The 14,517-nt window shown below is 47.1% G+C and overlaps 1 protein-coding gene across 1 annotated transcript; it reads right to left on the bottom strand.

The window, feature by feature from the left end:
* Positions 1-3,850: 3,850 nt before the first annotated feature.
* LOC121397621 (P2X purinoceptor 7-like) lies at positions 3,851-5,546 on the bottom strand. Its single transcript, XM_041574674.1, has 3 exons — positions 5,055-5,546; positions 4,613-4,953; positions 3,851-4,040 (listed from the first exon to the last, which is right to left on the bottom strand). Exons 1-3 carry the CDS (start codon positions 5,115-5,117, stop codon positions 3,851-3,853), a joined length of 594 nt encoding a protein of 197 aa, XP_041430608.1. The 5' UTR covers positions 5,118-5,546.
* Between the last annotated feature and the right edge of the window lie 8,971 nt (positions 5,547-14,517).

Below are 14,517 nucleotides of genomic sequence, written 5' to 3'. Positions count from 1 at the left end.
CGAGTTGATTAATTTGCCGAGGGAGGAAGTATAGAGGGAGAATAGTAATGGTCCCAGGACAGAGCCTTGAAGAACTCCAACAGAAAGAGGTAGGGGAGAAGATGATACTCCATTGTAGGAGACACTGAAGGAATGATTGGTGATGTAAGAAGAGAACCAGGACAGGGCTGTGTCACGAAGGCCAAGCGACTGGAGAGGATGATTTACAGTGTCAAATGCGGCTGAGAGATCATGCAGTATTAGTAGTGAGAAATGATCGTTGGCTTTAGCGGTTAAAAGGTCATTAGTTAGTCGAGTCAGGGCAGTTTCCGTGGAGTGTTGTGGCTTAAAACCAGATTGTAGGGGGTCCAGCAGGTTATTGTCAGAGAGGAATGAGGTTAGTCGGTTGTAGGCGCTCAAGTAGTTTAGAGATGAAAGGTAGCAGAGAGATAGGTCAGAGGTTGTCAAAATTGGAGGGATCAAGAGAGGGTTTTTTCAGAATGGGGGTGACAAGAGCATGTTTTAGTTGAGAAGGAAACAGTCCAGTTGAGAGTGAAAGATTAAATAGGTGAGTTAAGGCTTTGATTAGACATGGATTGGTATTGCAGAGAAGTTTTGAGGGAATTTGATCAAACGGGCAGGTGGTAAGGTGAGAAGAGTCCAGAAGCTTTGAGACTTCCTCATCATTGACAGGGGTGAAGGATAGTGATGGGCGAATTTATTCGCCAGACGCGAATCGCGGCGAATTTGCGCGTTTTTTTTTAAAAAATGGGCGCCGGCGTCGAAAAAACGGGCGCCGGCGTCAAAAAAGAGACGCCGGCACCGTTTCGCGAATTTTTTGCCGTTTCGCGAATTTCGCGCAAATTCGCCCATCACTAGTGAAGGAGCACAGGAGAGACTGGGGAGAGTGGAGGGAGGGTGGTGGAAGTCTAGGGGGGTTGTAGTGTAATGTCCCTTCTGATAGTGTCAATTTTGTTTTTGAAGTGCTCAGCAATATCTTGAGCAGAGACAGATGTGCATGGAGGGGTTGGAGAAGGGGAAAGGAGAGTGTTAAAGGACCAGTAACAGAATTTATAATTATTTAAAAAAACAAATGTATATACATGACAATATGCTGTTCTTTCCTGCTGTTTGGGTAAGAGGTTGGAGAAATCTCAAACCGGCACTGTCCAAGTCCAAGGGGTCTCCGCCATCTTCTTCCTTGTTCTCCTTCTTCTTCTGTACGTGCGCGCTGCTGTGGCTCTCTTCTGGGACCCGACTTCCTGTTTCGTGACGTCACTTCCGGAAATGACGTCACATAGCAACTGAGTCTTCAGGAAGGCGTCAGTACTGCGGCTTAATTTCCCAGCTGCATCTCCAAGGTTATGGAGGCTTCTTTTGGCTGCTCTCTTCACTGCTGACAGGAACAGGCTGCTGACAGGAACGCTGGACAGGATCTCTGCTTCACTTTTGGGTCACTCACTCCTGATCTGAGGTCTGTTATTTTGGTCCTGATCTGAGGTCTGTTATTTTGGTTCCACAGAAAGGGAGGGGGAGGGGATACCTGGTCTGGGGTCTGATTTTATTATTGGTACATAGCAGGGGGGCCGCCTGGTCTGGGGTCTGATTTTATTATTGGTACATAGCAGGGGGGCCGCCTGGTCTGGGGTCTGATTTTATTATTGGTACATAGCAGGGGGGCCGCCTGGTCTGGGGTCTGATTTTATTATTGGTACATACAGCAGGGGGGGGATGCCTGGTCTGGGGTCTGATTTTATTATTGGTACATAGCAGGGGGGCCGCCTGGTCTGGGGTCTGATTTTATTATTGCTGCAATAAAGCAGGGGGGGATACCTGGTCTGGGATCTGATTTCATTATTGGTACATACAGCAGGGGGGCCGCCTGGTCTGGGGTCTGATTTTATTATTGGTACATACAGCAGGGGGGCCACTTGGTCTGGGGTCTGATTTTATTATTGGTTCATAGCAGGGGGGCCGCCTGGTCTGGGGTCTGATTTTATTATTGCTGCAATAAAGCAGGGGGGGGGATACCTGGTCTGGGGTCTGATTTTATTATTGGTACATACAGCAGGGGGGCCGCCTGGTCTGGGGTCTGATTTTATTATTGGTACATACAGCAGGGGGGCCGTCTGGTCTGGGGTCCGATTTTATTATTGGTACATACAGCAGGGGGGCCGCCTGGTCTGGGGTCTGATTTTATTATTGGTACATACAGCAGGGGGGCCACTTGGTCTGGGGTCTGATTTTATTATTGGTACATAGCAGGGGGGCCGCCTGGTCTGGGGTCTGATTTTATTATTGCTGCAATAAAGCAGGGGGGGGATACCTGGTCTGGGGTCTGATTTTATTATTGGTACATACAGCAGGGGGGCCGCCTGGTCTGGGGTCTGATTTTATTATTGGTACATACAGCAGGGGGGCCGTCTGGTCTGGGGTCCGATTTTATTATTGGTACATACAGCAGGGGGACCGCCTGGTCTGGGGTCTGATTTTATTATTGGTACATACAGCAGGGGGCCGCCTGGTCTGGGGTCTGATTTTATTATTGCTGCAATAAAGCAGGGGGGGATACCTGGTCTGGGGTCTGATTTTATTATTGGTACATATATTTATTATTGGTAATGTCAATAACCTTTTCTGAATACATTTCTATATTGCACTTCCAGGGATTAGATTGCTTCTTCTGGATCACTTCGTCTGGATTGCTTCTTCTGGATCGCTTCTTCTGGAACACTTCGTTGGATTGCTTCTTCTGGATCACTTCGTCTGGATTGCTTCTTCTGGATCACTTCGTCTGGATTGCTTCTTCTGGAACACTTCACTTGGATAGTGTTACTTGGATCATCTTCACAGATCGAATCAGTTGCATCCTTCCAGGTTTTCTTTGACAGTCAACTGGACTTCACTTTCGGGTCCCCTCTGATCTGAGGTCTGACCCCCCCAACGCTCTGTGCACTTATAGTAACAGCTGCCCCCCCCCAATGCTCTGTGCACTTATAGTAACAGCTGCCCCCCGAATGCTCTGTGTACTTATAGTAACATCTGACCCCCCCAACGCTCTGTGCACTTATAGTAACAGCTGCCCCCCCCAACGCTCTGTGCACTTATAGTAACAGCTGACCCCCCCAACGCTCTGTGCACTTATAGTAACAGCTGCCCCCCCAACGCTCTGTGCACTTATAGTAACAGCTGATCCCCCCCAACGCTCTGTGCACTTAGGGTAAGGCCAGACAAGGAGATTCGGGGAGATTTTGTCGCCTGGCAATTTATCGTCACGTCTTTTGCGTGACTATCTCCCCGAACTGCCTCAGCGTTTTTTCCCCTCTGAGGCAACTTTGGGCGACTATTGAAAACGCATCACTGCGTGTGCATTAGCACTGTAGCCTATGGGGAAAAAACGCTGAGGCAGTTCGGGGAGATAGTCACGCAAAAGAAGTGGCGATAAGTCGCCAGGCGACAAAATCTCCCCGAATCTCCTCGTCTGGCCTTACCCTTATAGTAACAGCTGACCCCCCCAACCTCTGCCACTAATGGTAAATGAACAGTACTTGTGAATTGTAATTGTTGCTAAGCAATGTTTGTAATGTGTTCCAGTGTACTTTATGAAACCTGTCTTGTAACGATCTAAGTACCCCCTGTTGTAAAAAAAAACTGTATGATAAAATATAGACCCCTATGTTCCCAACTGCATTTTAGGAAACTTGTGTTACAAATACTTGTAAGTGTGTATCTATGTCCACTGTGTCATGTTGTTTGAATAAAAGAAGAACAAAGAACTAATGTTTGTATTTTTTTTATTGAAAAAAATCATAAAGATTAATAAATACTACAAATTCAAACATCAATGAAAAATAAACAATCACAAAAGGCACTAGTCCAAAGCCATATCAAAAGCATTATAGTCAAATGCCTGTAGAAATCCTCTGTACCGGCCTTTGGGGTCTGGATAAGAGCTGCAGACTTTTTGAACGACACAGGCTGGAATAGGCACCCGTTTCTTGGGCCCTAAGTAGCCATAAATCCAGGCGATGAATGACCGATAGGAAGTCTGTCGTAGTTTTCTGTAGAAGAAAGAGAGGATTAGTGATCTGTACAAAAATGTTGCTCTGCACTAGTCATCACACGCCAAGGGGATAGGTCGTGTGACATTATTTTATATAGGGCTAACACTGGCAGGACTTTATGGAGCAAACCGGGTTTCTGTACTTTTTTTCTTGGAGCAGTTTTGGCCATTGTTGGAGCTTAAGTGGATAAAAAAAACCATGGCCAATTGTGCCATTTACAAAGCAGTTTTGTCTAGAACAGATGTTCTTCACATAAGGAAGTTCAACTTTGGCTCCCGCACACCCGGTGCACAAAGGTAGAGGATGGGCCGCCTCGCCTCACAAACAATCTAGCAGAAAGAATCCCAAGGTTTATTGCGAAGTGCAACGTTTCAGGGTCACGCTCCTTTCTCAAGCATGCTTGAGAAAGGGGCGTGACTCCAAAATGTTGCACTTCGCAATAAACACGCAAGGCAGCTTGCTTGCATTTATCCTGTGTGCCTTGGGATTCTTTCTGCTTGACATAAGGAAAACATGCCAAAATGATTCCCATAATCCTCAATCTATAGGTAAAAGTCAGATGAACTTGCCTGTTGTGGCTGCTTATTCCACCTTTGGGGCGTTGCATGTTCCAAAATATCTGCAAGTATTCCAGGTGGGATTTACGTAAACACCTCAGGTAAAATTTTCTGCTATGGCATATGCACCCATGTTGTAGATATTTCTTTTCCACAGATGATACTTCCATGCAACAAGAGGATTCCACCACAGTTTTCATGGGCACACAATTGCCACACCTACACCACTCAGTTGTCCCAATTCGATTATCTGCTGTTTGATGGTGATGTCCACTTGGTCTGTTGCGCACACTTGGTGTGTCTCGCACTGGCTCGTTGCCAAAACATGTCAGATCACCTTGCCCTTGGGATTGCTATACAAAAAATAAAAAATAAAACACAGGTTAGTTAGTCAGACAAATTCAAATGTATGAAAAGGGAGGAATCCGTTTCCAATCAAATATTATATACTAACCATGTTAGTTCTTTGTGCTTCAGGGTCCTTTTCACTCAACAGAATTAGTTTCTTTGGTGCCATAATCTAAAAATGTAAAAGAGTATATAATATGAACAACAAGACAGAACAAATACTCTGCTTTCCTCCCCCACACAGCCCCCCCCATATATAGAGCCTTTAGCCCCTCATACACAGTCTTTCCCTCCACACAGTCTTTAGCCCCCCCCCCAATATACAGTCTTCCCCACAAACAGCCACCCTGCAGTCTGTCTCTCTCACAGCAGTCTGTCTCACCCACAGCATTTGTCTCACCCAGTCTCTCTCCGCCCACAGCAGTCTCTCCTCCAGCAGTCTCTCTTCCCCCCCACAGTAGTTTCTCTCACCCACAGTAGTCTCTCTCACCCACAGCATTTCTCTCACCCAGTCTCTCTTCACCAACAGCAGTCTCTCACCCACAGCATTTCTCTAACCCAGACTCTCTCCGCCCACAGCAGTCTCTCCTCCAGCAATCTCTCTTCCCCCCCCACAGTAGTCTCTCTCCCCAGAGCATTTGTCTCTCTACCCCCACAGCAGTCTGTCTCATCCACAGCATTTGTCTAACCCAGTCTCTCTTCACCCACAGCAGTCTCTCTCCCCCCCCCCAGTTGTCTCTCTTACCCACAGTAGTCTCTCTCACCCAGTCTCTCTCACCCACAGCATTTCTCTCACCCAGTCTCTCTTCACCCACAGCAGTCTCTCTCCCCCCCAGTAGTCTCTCTCACCCACAGTAGTCTCTCTCACCCACAGCATTTCTCTCACCCAGTCTCTCTTCACCCACATCAGTCTCTCACCCACAGCATTTCTCTCACCCAGACTCTCTCCACCCACAGCAGTCTCTCCTCCAGCAGTCTCTCTTTCCCCCCCCTCACAGTAGTCTCTCTCTCCCCACAGCATTTGTCTCTCTACCCCCACAGCAGTCTGTCTCACCCACAGCATTTGTCTCACCCAGTCTCTCTTCACCCACAGCAGTCTCTCTCCCCCCCCCCACAGTAGTCTCTCTCACCCACAGTAGTCTCTCTCACCCAGTCTCTCTCACCCACAGCATTTCTCTCACCCAGACTCTCTCCGCCCACAGCAGTCTCTCCTCCAGCAGTCTCTCCCCCCCCCCACAGTAGACTCTCTCTACCCACAGCATTTGTCTCTCTACCCCCACAGCAGTCTGTCTCACCCACAGCATTTGTCTCACCCAGTCTCTCTTCACCCACAGCAGTCTCTCTCCCCCCCACAGTAGTCTCTCTCACCCAGTCTCTCTCACCCACAGCATTTCTCTCTCACCCAGTCTCTCTTCACCCACAACAGTCTCTCCCCCCCCCACAGTAGTCTCTTTCACCCACAGTAGTCTCTCTCACCCAGTCTCTCTTACCCACAGCATTTCTCTCACCCAGTCTCTCTTCACCCACAGCAGTCTCTCACCCACAGCATTTCTCTCACCCAGACTCTCTCCGCCCACAGCAGTCTCTCCTCCAGCAGTCTCTCTTCCCCCCCACAGTAGTCTCTCTCTCCCCACAGCATTTGTCTCTCTACCCCCACAGCAGTCTGTCTCAGCCACAGCATTTGTCTCACCCAGTCTCTCTCCCCCCACAGCAGTCTCTCCCCCCCAGCATTCTCTCTCACCACAGTCTCTCCCCCACAGCAGTCTCTCTTCTTCCCAGCAGCCTGTCTGCCACCGAGCAGTCCCCCCCACAGCATTCTCTCTCACCAGTCTCTCTCCCAGCAGTCTCTCCTCCCCCCAGCAGTCTCTCTCCCAGCAGTGTCTCCCCCCCAACATTCTCTTTCACCACAGTCTATATCCCAGCAGTCTCTCTCCACCCCACAGCAGCCTCTCTTCCCCCCAGTGTCTCCCCCCACAGCATTCTCTCTCACCAGTCTCTCTCCCAGCAGTCTCCCCCCCCCCAGCATTCTCTCTCCACCCCACAGCATTCTCTCTCCACCCCACAGCAGTCTCTCTTCCTCCCCACAGCAGCCTCTCTTCCCCCCAGTGTCTCCCCCCACAGCATTCTCTCTCACCAGTCTCTCTCCCAGCAGTCTCCCCCCCCCCCAGCATTCTCTCTCCACCCCACAGCATTCTCTCTCCACCCCACAGCAGTCTCTCTTCCTCCCCACAGCAGTCTCTCTTCCTCCCAGCAGTCTCTCCCCCCACAGCAGTCTCTCTCTATGCAGTCTCTCTGAGCTATTTTGCCCAGCTGTTCTGTTCCCTCCCCCCAGCATTTCTCTTACTCCCCACAGACTTTCTTGACAAGCCTTCCTTTCTCTTCCATTTCAGAATTCCTCCCCCCCCAGCCTTTCTGTGGGCACCCTTTCTGTCCCGCAGTCTCTCCACAGCCGTACTGTGCCCTCCCTAGCAATTCTCTCACTCCCCGCACACTCTTCCGTTCCAAAATCCCTTTCTCATCCGCAGCCTCTGTTCCACAATCTCTTTCCTAGCTCTTTTGCCCAGCCATTCTCTCCCCTCCCCCCAGCATTTCTCTCTCTCCGTGCAGTCTCTGTTCCTGCTCTTTTGCCCAGCCATTCTCTCCCCTCCCCCCAGCATATCTCTCTCTCTCCGTGCAGTCTCTGTCCCCGCTCTTTTGCCCAGCCATTCTCTCCCCTCCCCCCAGCATTTCTCTTTCTCCGTGCAGTCTCTCCCCCCCCGCTCTTTTGCCCAGCCATACAATGTTCCCCCCAGCTTGCTCGCTCTCTCACTCACTCTCTCTATGTAGCAGTGTCTAACTGCAGCCTCAGCTCACCGCTCTTCAGTGCTGCCTCTTCCGACGCGCTGCCTCTCACTCTGCGACTTCCTGTTCCTGACTTCCAGCACTTTGTGAAGGAACAGCATCGGGAACGTGCACGCAGTGGCGAACTGGTCGCCTTTTCGCCGTTTTGCACAGGTAATGGAGAAAGGGTATTTTTACATTTTTTTTAAAAAAAGCTAGGTATATTATAGGGCATTATTAGGGCATGCCCATTATTTTCAACATATAGAATGCATTTTTTAAATAAAATTTTTTGACGTTACCTTTAAATGTGGAGAAAAGTTGTGCTGGTTTTTTAGAAAGGGAGTTAATGAGTGAAGTAAAGTATGTTTGTTTGGCTTGGAAGAGGCTGGTGTTATAGGAGCTCAGGACAGATTTGTAGCTCCAAAAGTCTGATTCTGAACGGGATTTGCGCCAGTAAAGCTCAAGTGCACGTGAGTGTCTTTGGAGCGCTTTTGTATGAGCAGTATGCCACGGTTGAAGTGGTTTGGGTCTAGAACATTTAGTTTTTATAGGAGCAAGCTCATTTAGGGCAGTGGTGAGAGTACTATAGTAGACAGAGGTAGCCACATTAGGACATGAGATGGCTGAGAGTGAAGAGAGTCAAAGGAAGAAGAGAAATGTGACACGTCTACAGCTTGCAAGTCACTGTAAGTACGTGTTTGGGGAATAGCAGGGGGTGAGGAGGGAGTTAGTGAGAGTTGAAATGTGAGCATATTGTGATCAGAGATGTATAGCGGTGAGTTTGTTGCAGACAGATCTGGCATTCCAGTGAGCACAGGAAAGATGAAGTTGGTTTTGGGTATAGAATTAAGAGTTCTGTACTGTTTGAATTTGCTCCGGAGAGAAGGAGCTCGTGGTCATGATATAACTGGGATGGGGTAAGGGCCAGGGTTTGGGGAAATGTCCCCAGCTGCCAGTAATAAAAAGGAAAGAAAGACTAAGTGAGAGTGGCATTTATAAGTCCTTAGTTTGTATGAAAAAGAGGAGTTTTGTGGAATAGCTAAACAGAGTACTTTATAAACTTCATGCGTGGAGAGGGAAGGAGAGGAGAGTAGAGAGGCTGAGATTTGTATAGAAGTGGGAGTACTGTATCTTTTTGTAATATGGACCAGTGGTGATTAATCAGTTTCTGTATGGGCTTACTGTTAGGTCCAAATTTGGATACAAATGGTATTTGTTCAACTCTTTGTTTTTTTATTGTTTTATTCAACAAGGTGTATCTTTTAATCTGCAGTACCTCATCCCTTATTTTTACCAACACTTCTATTTTGTATCCCCTCGCTACAAATTTTCAAGAAGGCTTTTTGCACTATTTAGATATTTCTGATCTGCAGAGGCAATCCGTCTAACCCTTAAAAATTGTCCCTTAGGGATGCCCTTTATAGTGCTTGGTGTGTGGTAGCTATTTTTTTGGAGCATGTTATTAAGACGACAGGAACGGAGGGGCAGGAAATAATCAGGAACGATAACTTCTCTCTATGTAAAGTCCCAACCTGCACAGGTAATTCTCCTGTCGTCATGGAGATTATCTCGGACGAAAGAGGTCTGTCATCAATTGCTGTAACACGAAGGGGGGTGGTCAGTGGATACAGGGGAACCTCCATATACTTGGCAAAGAGCGTCCATGAAATTTCCAGCAGCCCCAGAATCAATGAAGGCATAACCGACAATAGTCTTAGTGGCCAGACAAATCTGTAAAGGCAGAAGAAACCGATGAGAATTCTCTTGGGAACTTGAGGTGACCCCTCCCACATATGTCTTTCCAAGATTACCTTGAAGAAGAAGATCCTTAGGCTTCATGGGACAGGAGTTGGCAAAGTGAGACTGACCACCACAATATAGACAAAGCCCCGCCAAATGCCTCCGGAGTTTCTCCTGCTCAGAGAGACGTGCTCTTCTGATCTGTATAGGTTCCTCCAGCGGAATTACAGAGGTCTGTTGGGGAGAAGGAGGCAACAGAGGTCTTTGAAATCGAGGATCCAGCGTGGGTTGAAATCTCTTGACTCGGTCCCTATCTGCTTGATGTTCTCTCTGCCGAGTGTCCACCTTGACAGCCAAAGCAATAAGGTCTTCTACCTGTGTGGGTAATTCACAGGAGACCAGGTTGTCTTTCAGGCGGATAGAGAGGGCATTGTAGAATGCAGCATGATAGGCATCATTGTTCCAACTAGTCTCAGCCGCAAGCATACGGAATTCAATAGCATATTCAGCCATGCTGCGATTCCCCTGGCAAATCTGGAACAAGGGGGAACCTGACCAGGAGCATCAAACACCGTCCGGAATTCCTGAAGGAAAGCCTTGGCATCATCAATTAAGGGAGACTCTTTCTCCCAGTGCGGAGATGCCCATTCGAGCACTTTTCCAGCCAGACTAGTAATTACAAATCCCTCTTTAGCTCGCTCGGAGTCGAATTCAATGGTTGCAGGGCAAACCGGATCTGGCACCGGTTCACAAAACCACAACAGGCTTGGGGATCACCACTGTAGAGAGGCGGTGTCGGAATACGTGGACCAGTAGTGGAAGACTGTAGGGCCGTGGCTGCAGCAACAGGAACAGGCACCGGTGTAGTTGGCATAAGAATGGATAGTTTTTCCAGAATCGCCTCCAGCGTTTGTCCGACATAGGATTGCCGTGCTTCGTATGCCTCCATGCGAGAATGCAGTCCACGAAAGGCCCTTCCGAAATCAGGCTGAGCTTCCTCAATGGGGTCCATGGCCCGATGATAATGTCAGGGGCCTGACGGCACTCATCGGGGGTAGTCCGGACCAGGGAGGAAGCTACAGGGGCAATATCCAAATACGAAGTACAGACAAGGGTTCAAGAGAAAGGCACAATCAAAGTCCAGGCAGAGGTCAAAAAGGCAGGCAGCATACAAACAATGTCAAAAGTCCAGGCAGGGTCAAGTTCAGAGAATAAACAGTAATAATAACACCCAGGTACTCACAGAAAATAAAACCTATCATCGGGTATTGAACCGGCGTCTCTGGCGTTCCTTTATTTTGAATTTGGCGCCAGTGACGTCATCAAGCAGGCGTCCCAACTCCGGCATCTCTGCGCCCACGTTGGGATCCTGGGCGCCGCCATCTTGGATGCCACGCTGGAAGGGAGAGATGCGCCTGCCGGCGCTGCTGCCGGTAAGAACCCTGACAAGGTGAAAACTAACCCTAAAAAGTTTTTTAAATATATTAATGGTAAAAAGATGCAGGTTGAGAGTTTTGCTCCATTAAATAATGGTACCAGTATGGTTGTGACAGATACAGAAAAGGCAAATGTGCTAAATCAGTGTATTTTCTTCAGCGTATACAACAGAGGAGTCTGAGTTCCCAGGCACACTTTATAGCTGCACTAATGGCTCAGCTCAATGTAGTTAGTGGCTGATTCAGGATATGATTCATAAAGCTTTAATAAAAATTTATGTAAACAAGGCTCCAGGGCCTGATGACATACACCCCCGGGTTCAAAGAGAGCTTAGTTCAATTATAGACCAGCCTCTATTTCTGGTATGGCGCCTATGGATTGGAGAAAAGCTGATTTTATTCCAATATTTAAAAAGGGATTACAATCTCATCCTGGCAATTATAGGCCAGTACGTTTGACATCTGTGGTGGGCAAATTATTTGAAGGCTTGTTATGGGATCACATTCAAAATTTTGTCCTAGTCAATGGCATTATGAGCAGCAATCAGCATGGCTTTATGAAGGATAAGTCATGTCAGACAAATTTGATTGCTTTTTATGATGAGGTAAGTAAGATGCTGGACAGTGGGGGGGGGGCAGTAGATGTGATCCATTTGGATTTTGCCAAAAGTGTTTGATACTGTGCCCCACAAACGATTGCTTTCTAAACTAAGGTCTGTTGGGCTTAATGAAGGCGTTTGCACGTGGATAGGAAACTGGCTACAGGATCGGGTACAGAGGGTGGTTGTTAATGGTACATTCTCTACTTGGAGTAAGGTTCTTAGTGGGGTCCCTCAGGGCTCGGTATTGGGTCCACTTTTATTTAACTTGTTCATTAATGACTTAGGGGAGGTTAGGGGAGGTTATTGTAAGTAATGTATCAGTGATTGCAGATGACACAAAACTATCCAGCCCAATTAATTCCATCCAGGATGTGGCATCCTTGCAACACAATGTTAACAAACTGGCAATCTGGGCAGCTAAGTGGCAAATGAGATTCAATGTTGATAAATTTAAAGTCATACACCTGGGATGTAAGAATATACAAGCCACCTATACACTTAATGGGACTGCACAAGGCAAATCCATCCTGGAAAAGGACCTTGGACTCCTTGTAGGTGATAAACTTGGCTGTAGCAAGCAATGCCAGTTAGCAGCAACAAGGGCAAATAAGGTCTTGAGCTCTATTAAAAGGGACATAGAGTCACAGGAGGAAGGGGTCATTCTTCCACTGTATAGAGCACTTGTAAGGCCCCATCTAGAATATGCCGTACAGTTTTGGTCACCATCACTCAAACAGGACATTATTGTATTAGAGAGGGTACAGAGAAGGGCAACTAAGCTGGTAAAAGGTATGGAAAATCTTAGCTATGAGGAAAGACTGGCTAAATTGGGGATGTTCACGCTGGAGAAGAAGCGCTTAAGGGGTGATATGATAACTATGTATAAATATATAAGGGGATCATATAATAATCTCTCTAATGCTTTATTTACCAGTAGGTCTTTCCAGCTGACACAAGGTCACCCATTCCGATTAGAAGAAAAGAGGTTCCACCTAAATATTCGGAAGGGGTTTTTTTACAGTGAGAGCTGTGAAGATGTGGAATTTTCTCCCTGAATCAGTTGTACTATATATTAGATAGCTTTAAGAAGGGGTTGGATTGCTTTTTAGCAAGTGAGAGAATACAGGGTTATGGGAGATAGCTCATCGTACAAGTTGATCCAGGGACTAGTCCGATTGCCATTTTGGAGTCAGGAAGGATTTTTTTCCCCCTCTGAGGCAAATTGGAGAGGCTTCATGTCTTTTTTGCCTTCCTCTGGATAAACTAGCAGTTAGGCAGATTAAAAAAATAACTAAAATGTTGAACTTGATAGACGTGTGTTTTTTCAACCTTACTTACTATTTAACTATGTAACTGGTTCCACCCTGACAGCTCACTAACCACTATCCATGCTACTCTTGCTGGCTCATTGGAAGCCATATGCAACACTCCCTATAGGAAGGCCAGATACACCCCTGAACTCCCCCTGTACTGGCGGTCCCAGAGAAAGTGTGGGGAATGATTATTTGTTGACTCTTCCTCACAGCCATCACCCCACTCTCCTTTGTTGAGAAATTCAGACTACCCAAATCTATGCTCATTACAAGACTTCCATTACTGGCTAAAACTTGGGGTTAGACATTTATCTGATCTGATAGATGATGATTTTCACTCTATGACCTAACTTGGATCAACTCTAAACCAGGCAAACATTGTACTGTTCCAATACCTTCAACTCCATAATGCATTTGTGGCCCAATTTGGCTCCACAAGGGTCCAGACAAAAACCCTACCCTACTAGAATAGGTTATGGGACTCAAACCCAAAAGGAACTTGTCTCTAAGGTCTACACAACACTGGTAACCACCCTGCCAATCCCCTTACAAAAGCTAGGGCCAAATGAACGATACACATCCCCTCATTGGATGAATACCTATGGGAGGATGCCACCACATACCTCTATAATTCTTTAATCTGTACCAGAGAAAAATGGTACAGTTCAGGGCCATCCACAGAACCTGCATCACCCCTTTAAAGGAGAAGGAAAGCTCCAAGACAGTTTATTGCCAACAGATTAGCCACAATAGTGCAAGATAGAACGCTATATTTATTCTGCAGAATGCTTTACCATACCTGAGTAAACAACTCTAGACACTGACTCTGTTTGTTTAGGATAGAAGCTGCCATATAAGCTTGGTGTGACACCACTTCCTGCCTGAGTCTTTCCCTGCTCACATACAGCTCTGAGCTCAGATTAAAGCAGGGATGGGAGGAGGGAGGGGGAGAGGAGCAAACTGAGCATGCTCAAGCCCTGCCCTGGAGGTTTATGCTGAAAACAGGAAGTCTGATACAGAAGCCCATGTGTACACAATAGAAGGAAAGAAATGCAGTGTTTCTTTTGACAGAGGACTCAGAGCAGCATTACTTTGAGGGTTTACTGGTGTATTTATATAGACCTTTCTGATAAAGCTTACTTAATTTTAGCCTTTCCTTTAAGACTTAAAGCCATGGGCAGGAATCTAACTGCAAACTGCCCTAAGTGCCAAGCCCCAGAGGCAAATTGTTTCCACATGCTGTGGGCATGCCCAGCAATTTATAAATACTGGACTAACCTGACTCAATATATAACCACTCTGTAACGTTCACAACGGGGAACCGTTGTGACCGAGGATAGCCACTCCAAGGGGAGTGGATATGGTGGGAGCCCAGGGGTGTAGCCATAGGTAATTGTAGGCAAAGACATGATGATGAAGTAATAGTAGGTTTATTGCAGTCGGAACACAGAAACACAAAAGGCAGGAACAGGCGAAAAGGCTAATCGAGGTATCCAGATGGTGAGGGAAAAATGGGGAACACAGGAACAAAGGTACTCACTCAGGAAACAAGGTTTTCAGGAATCAGGAAACAAGGGTTTAAGGTTCAGGTTCAGATTGCAGGTCAGGAACAAACAGAATACATTCAATGACTCGGCCCTGAGCAAAGCTCAGGG

This window comes from Xenopus laevis, chromosome 8S, assembly GCF_017654675.1.
Source record: "Xenopus laevis strain J_2021 chromosome 8S, Xenopus_laevis_v10.1, whole genome shotgun sequence".
NCBI classification, from domain to species: domain Eukaryota; kingdom Metazoa; phylum Chordata; class Amphibia; order Anura; family Pipidae; genus Xenopus; species Xenopus laevis.
Note: the sequence above shows the minus strand (reverse complement) of the source record. Positions and strands in the feature narration are given on the sequence as shown.

Coding starts and splice junctions, on each gene's coding strand:
- LOC121397621 (XM_041574674.1), bottom strand. CDS start 5,117: ATGGCACCAAAGAAACTAATTCTGTTGAGTGAAAAGGACCCTGAAGCA. Junction 4,954..5,054: donor AAGCACAAAGAACTAACATG/GTTAGTATATAA, acceptor TTTTTTGTATAG/CAATCCCAAGGGCAAGGTGA. Junction 4,041..4,612: donor GGAATAAGCAGCCACAACAG/GCAAGTTCATCT, acceptor TTTCTTCTACAG/AAAACTACGACAGACTTCCT.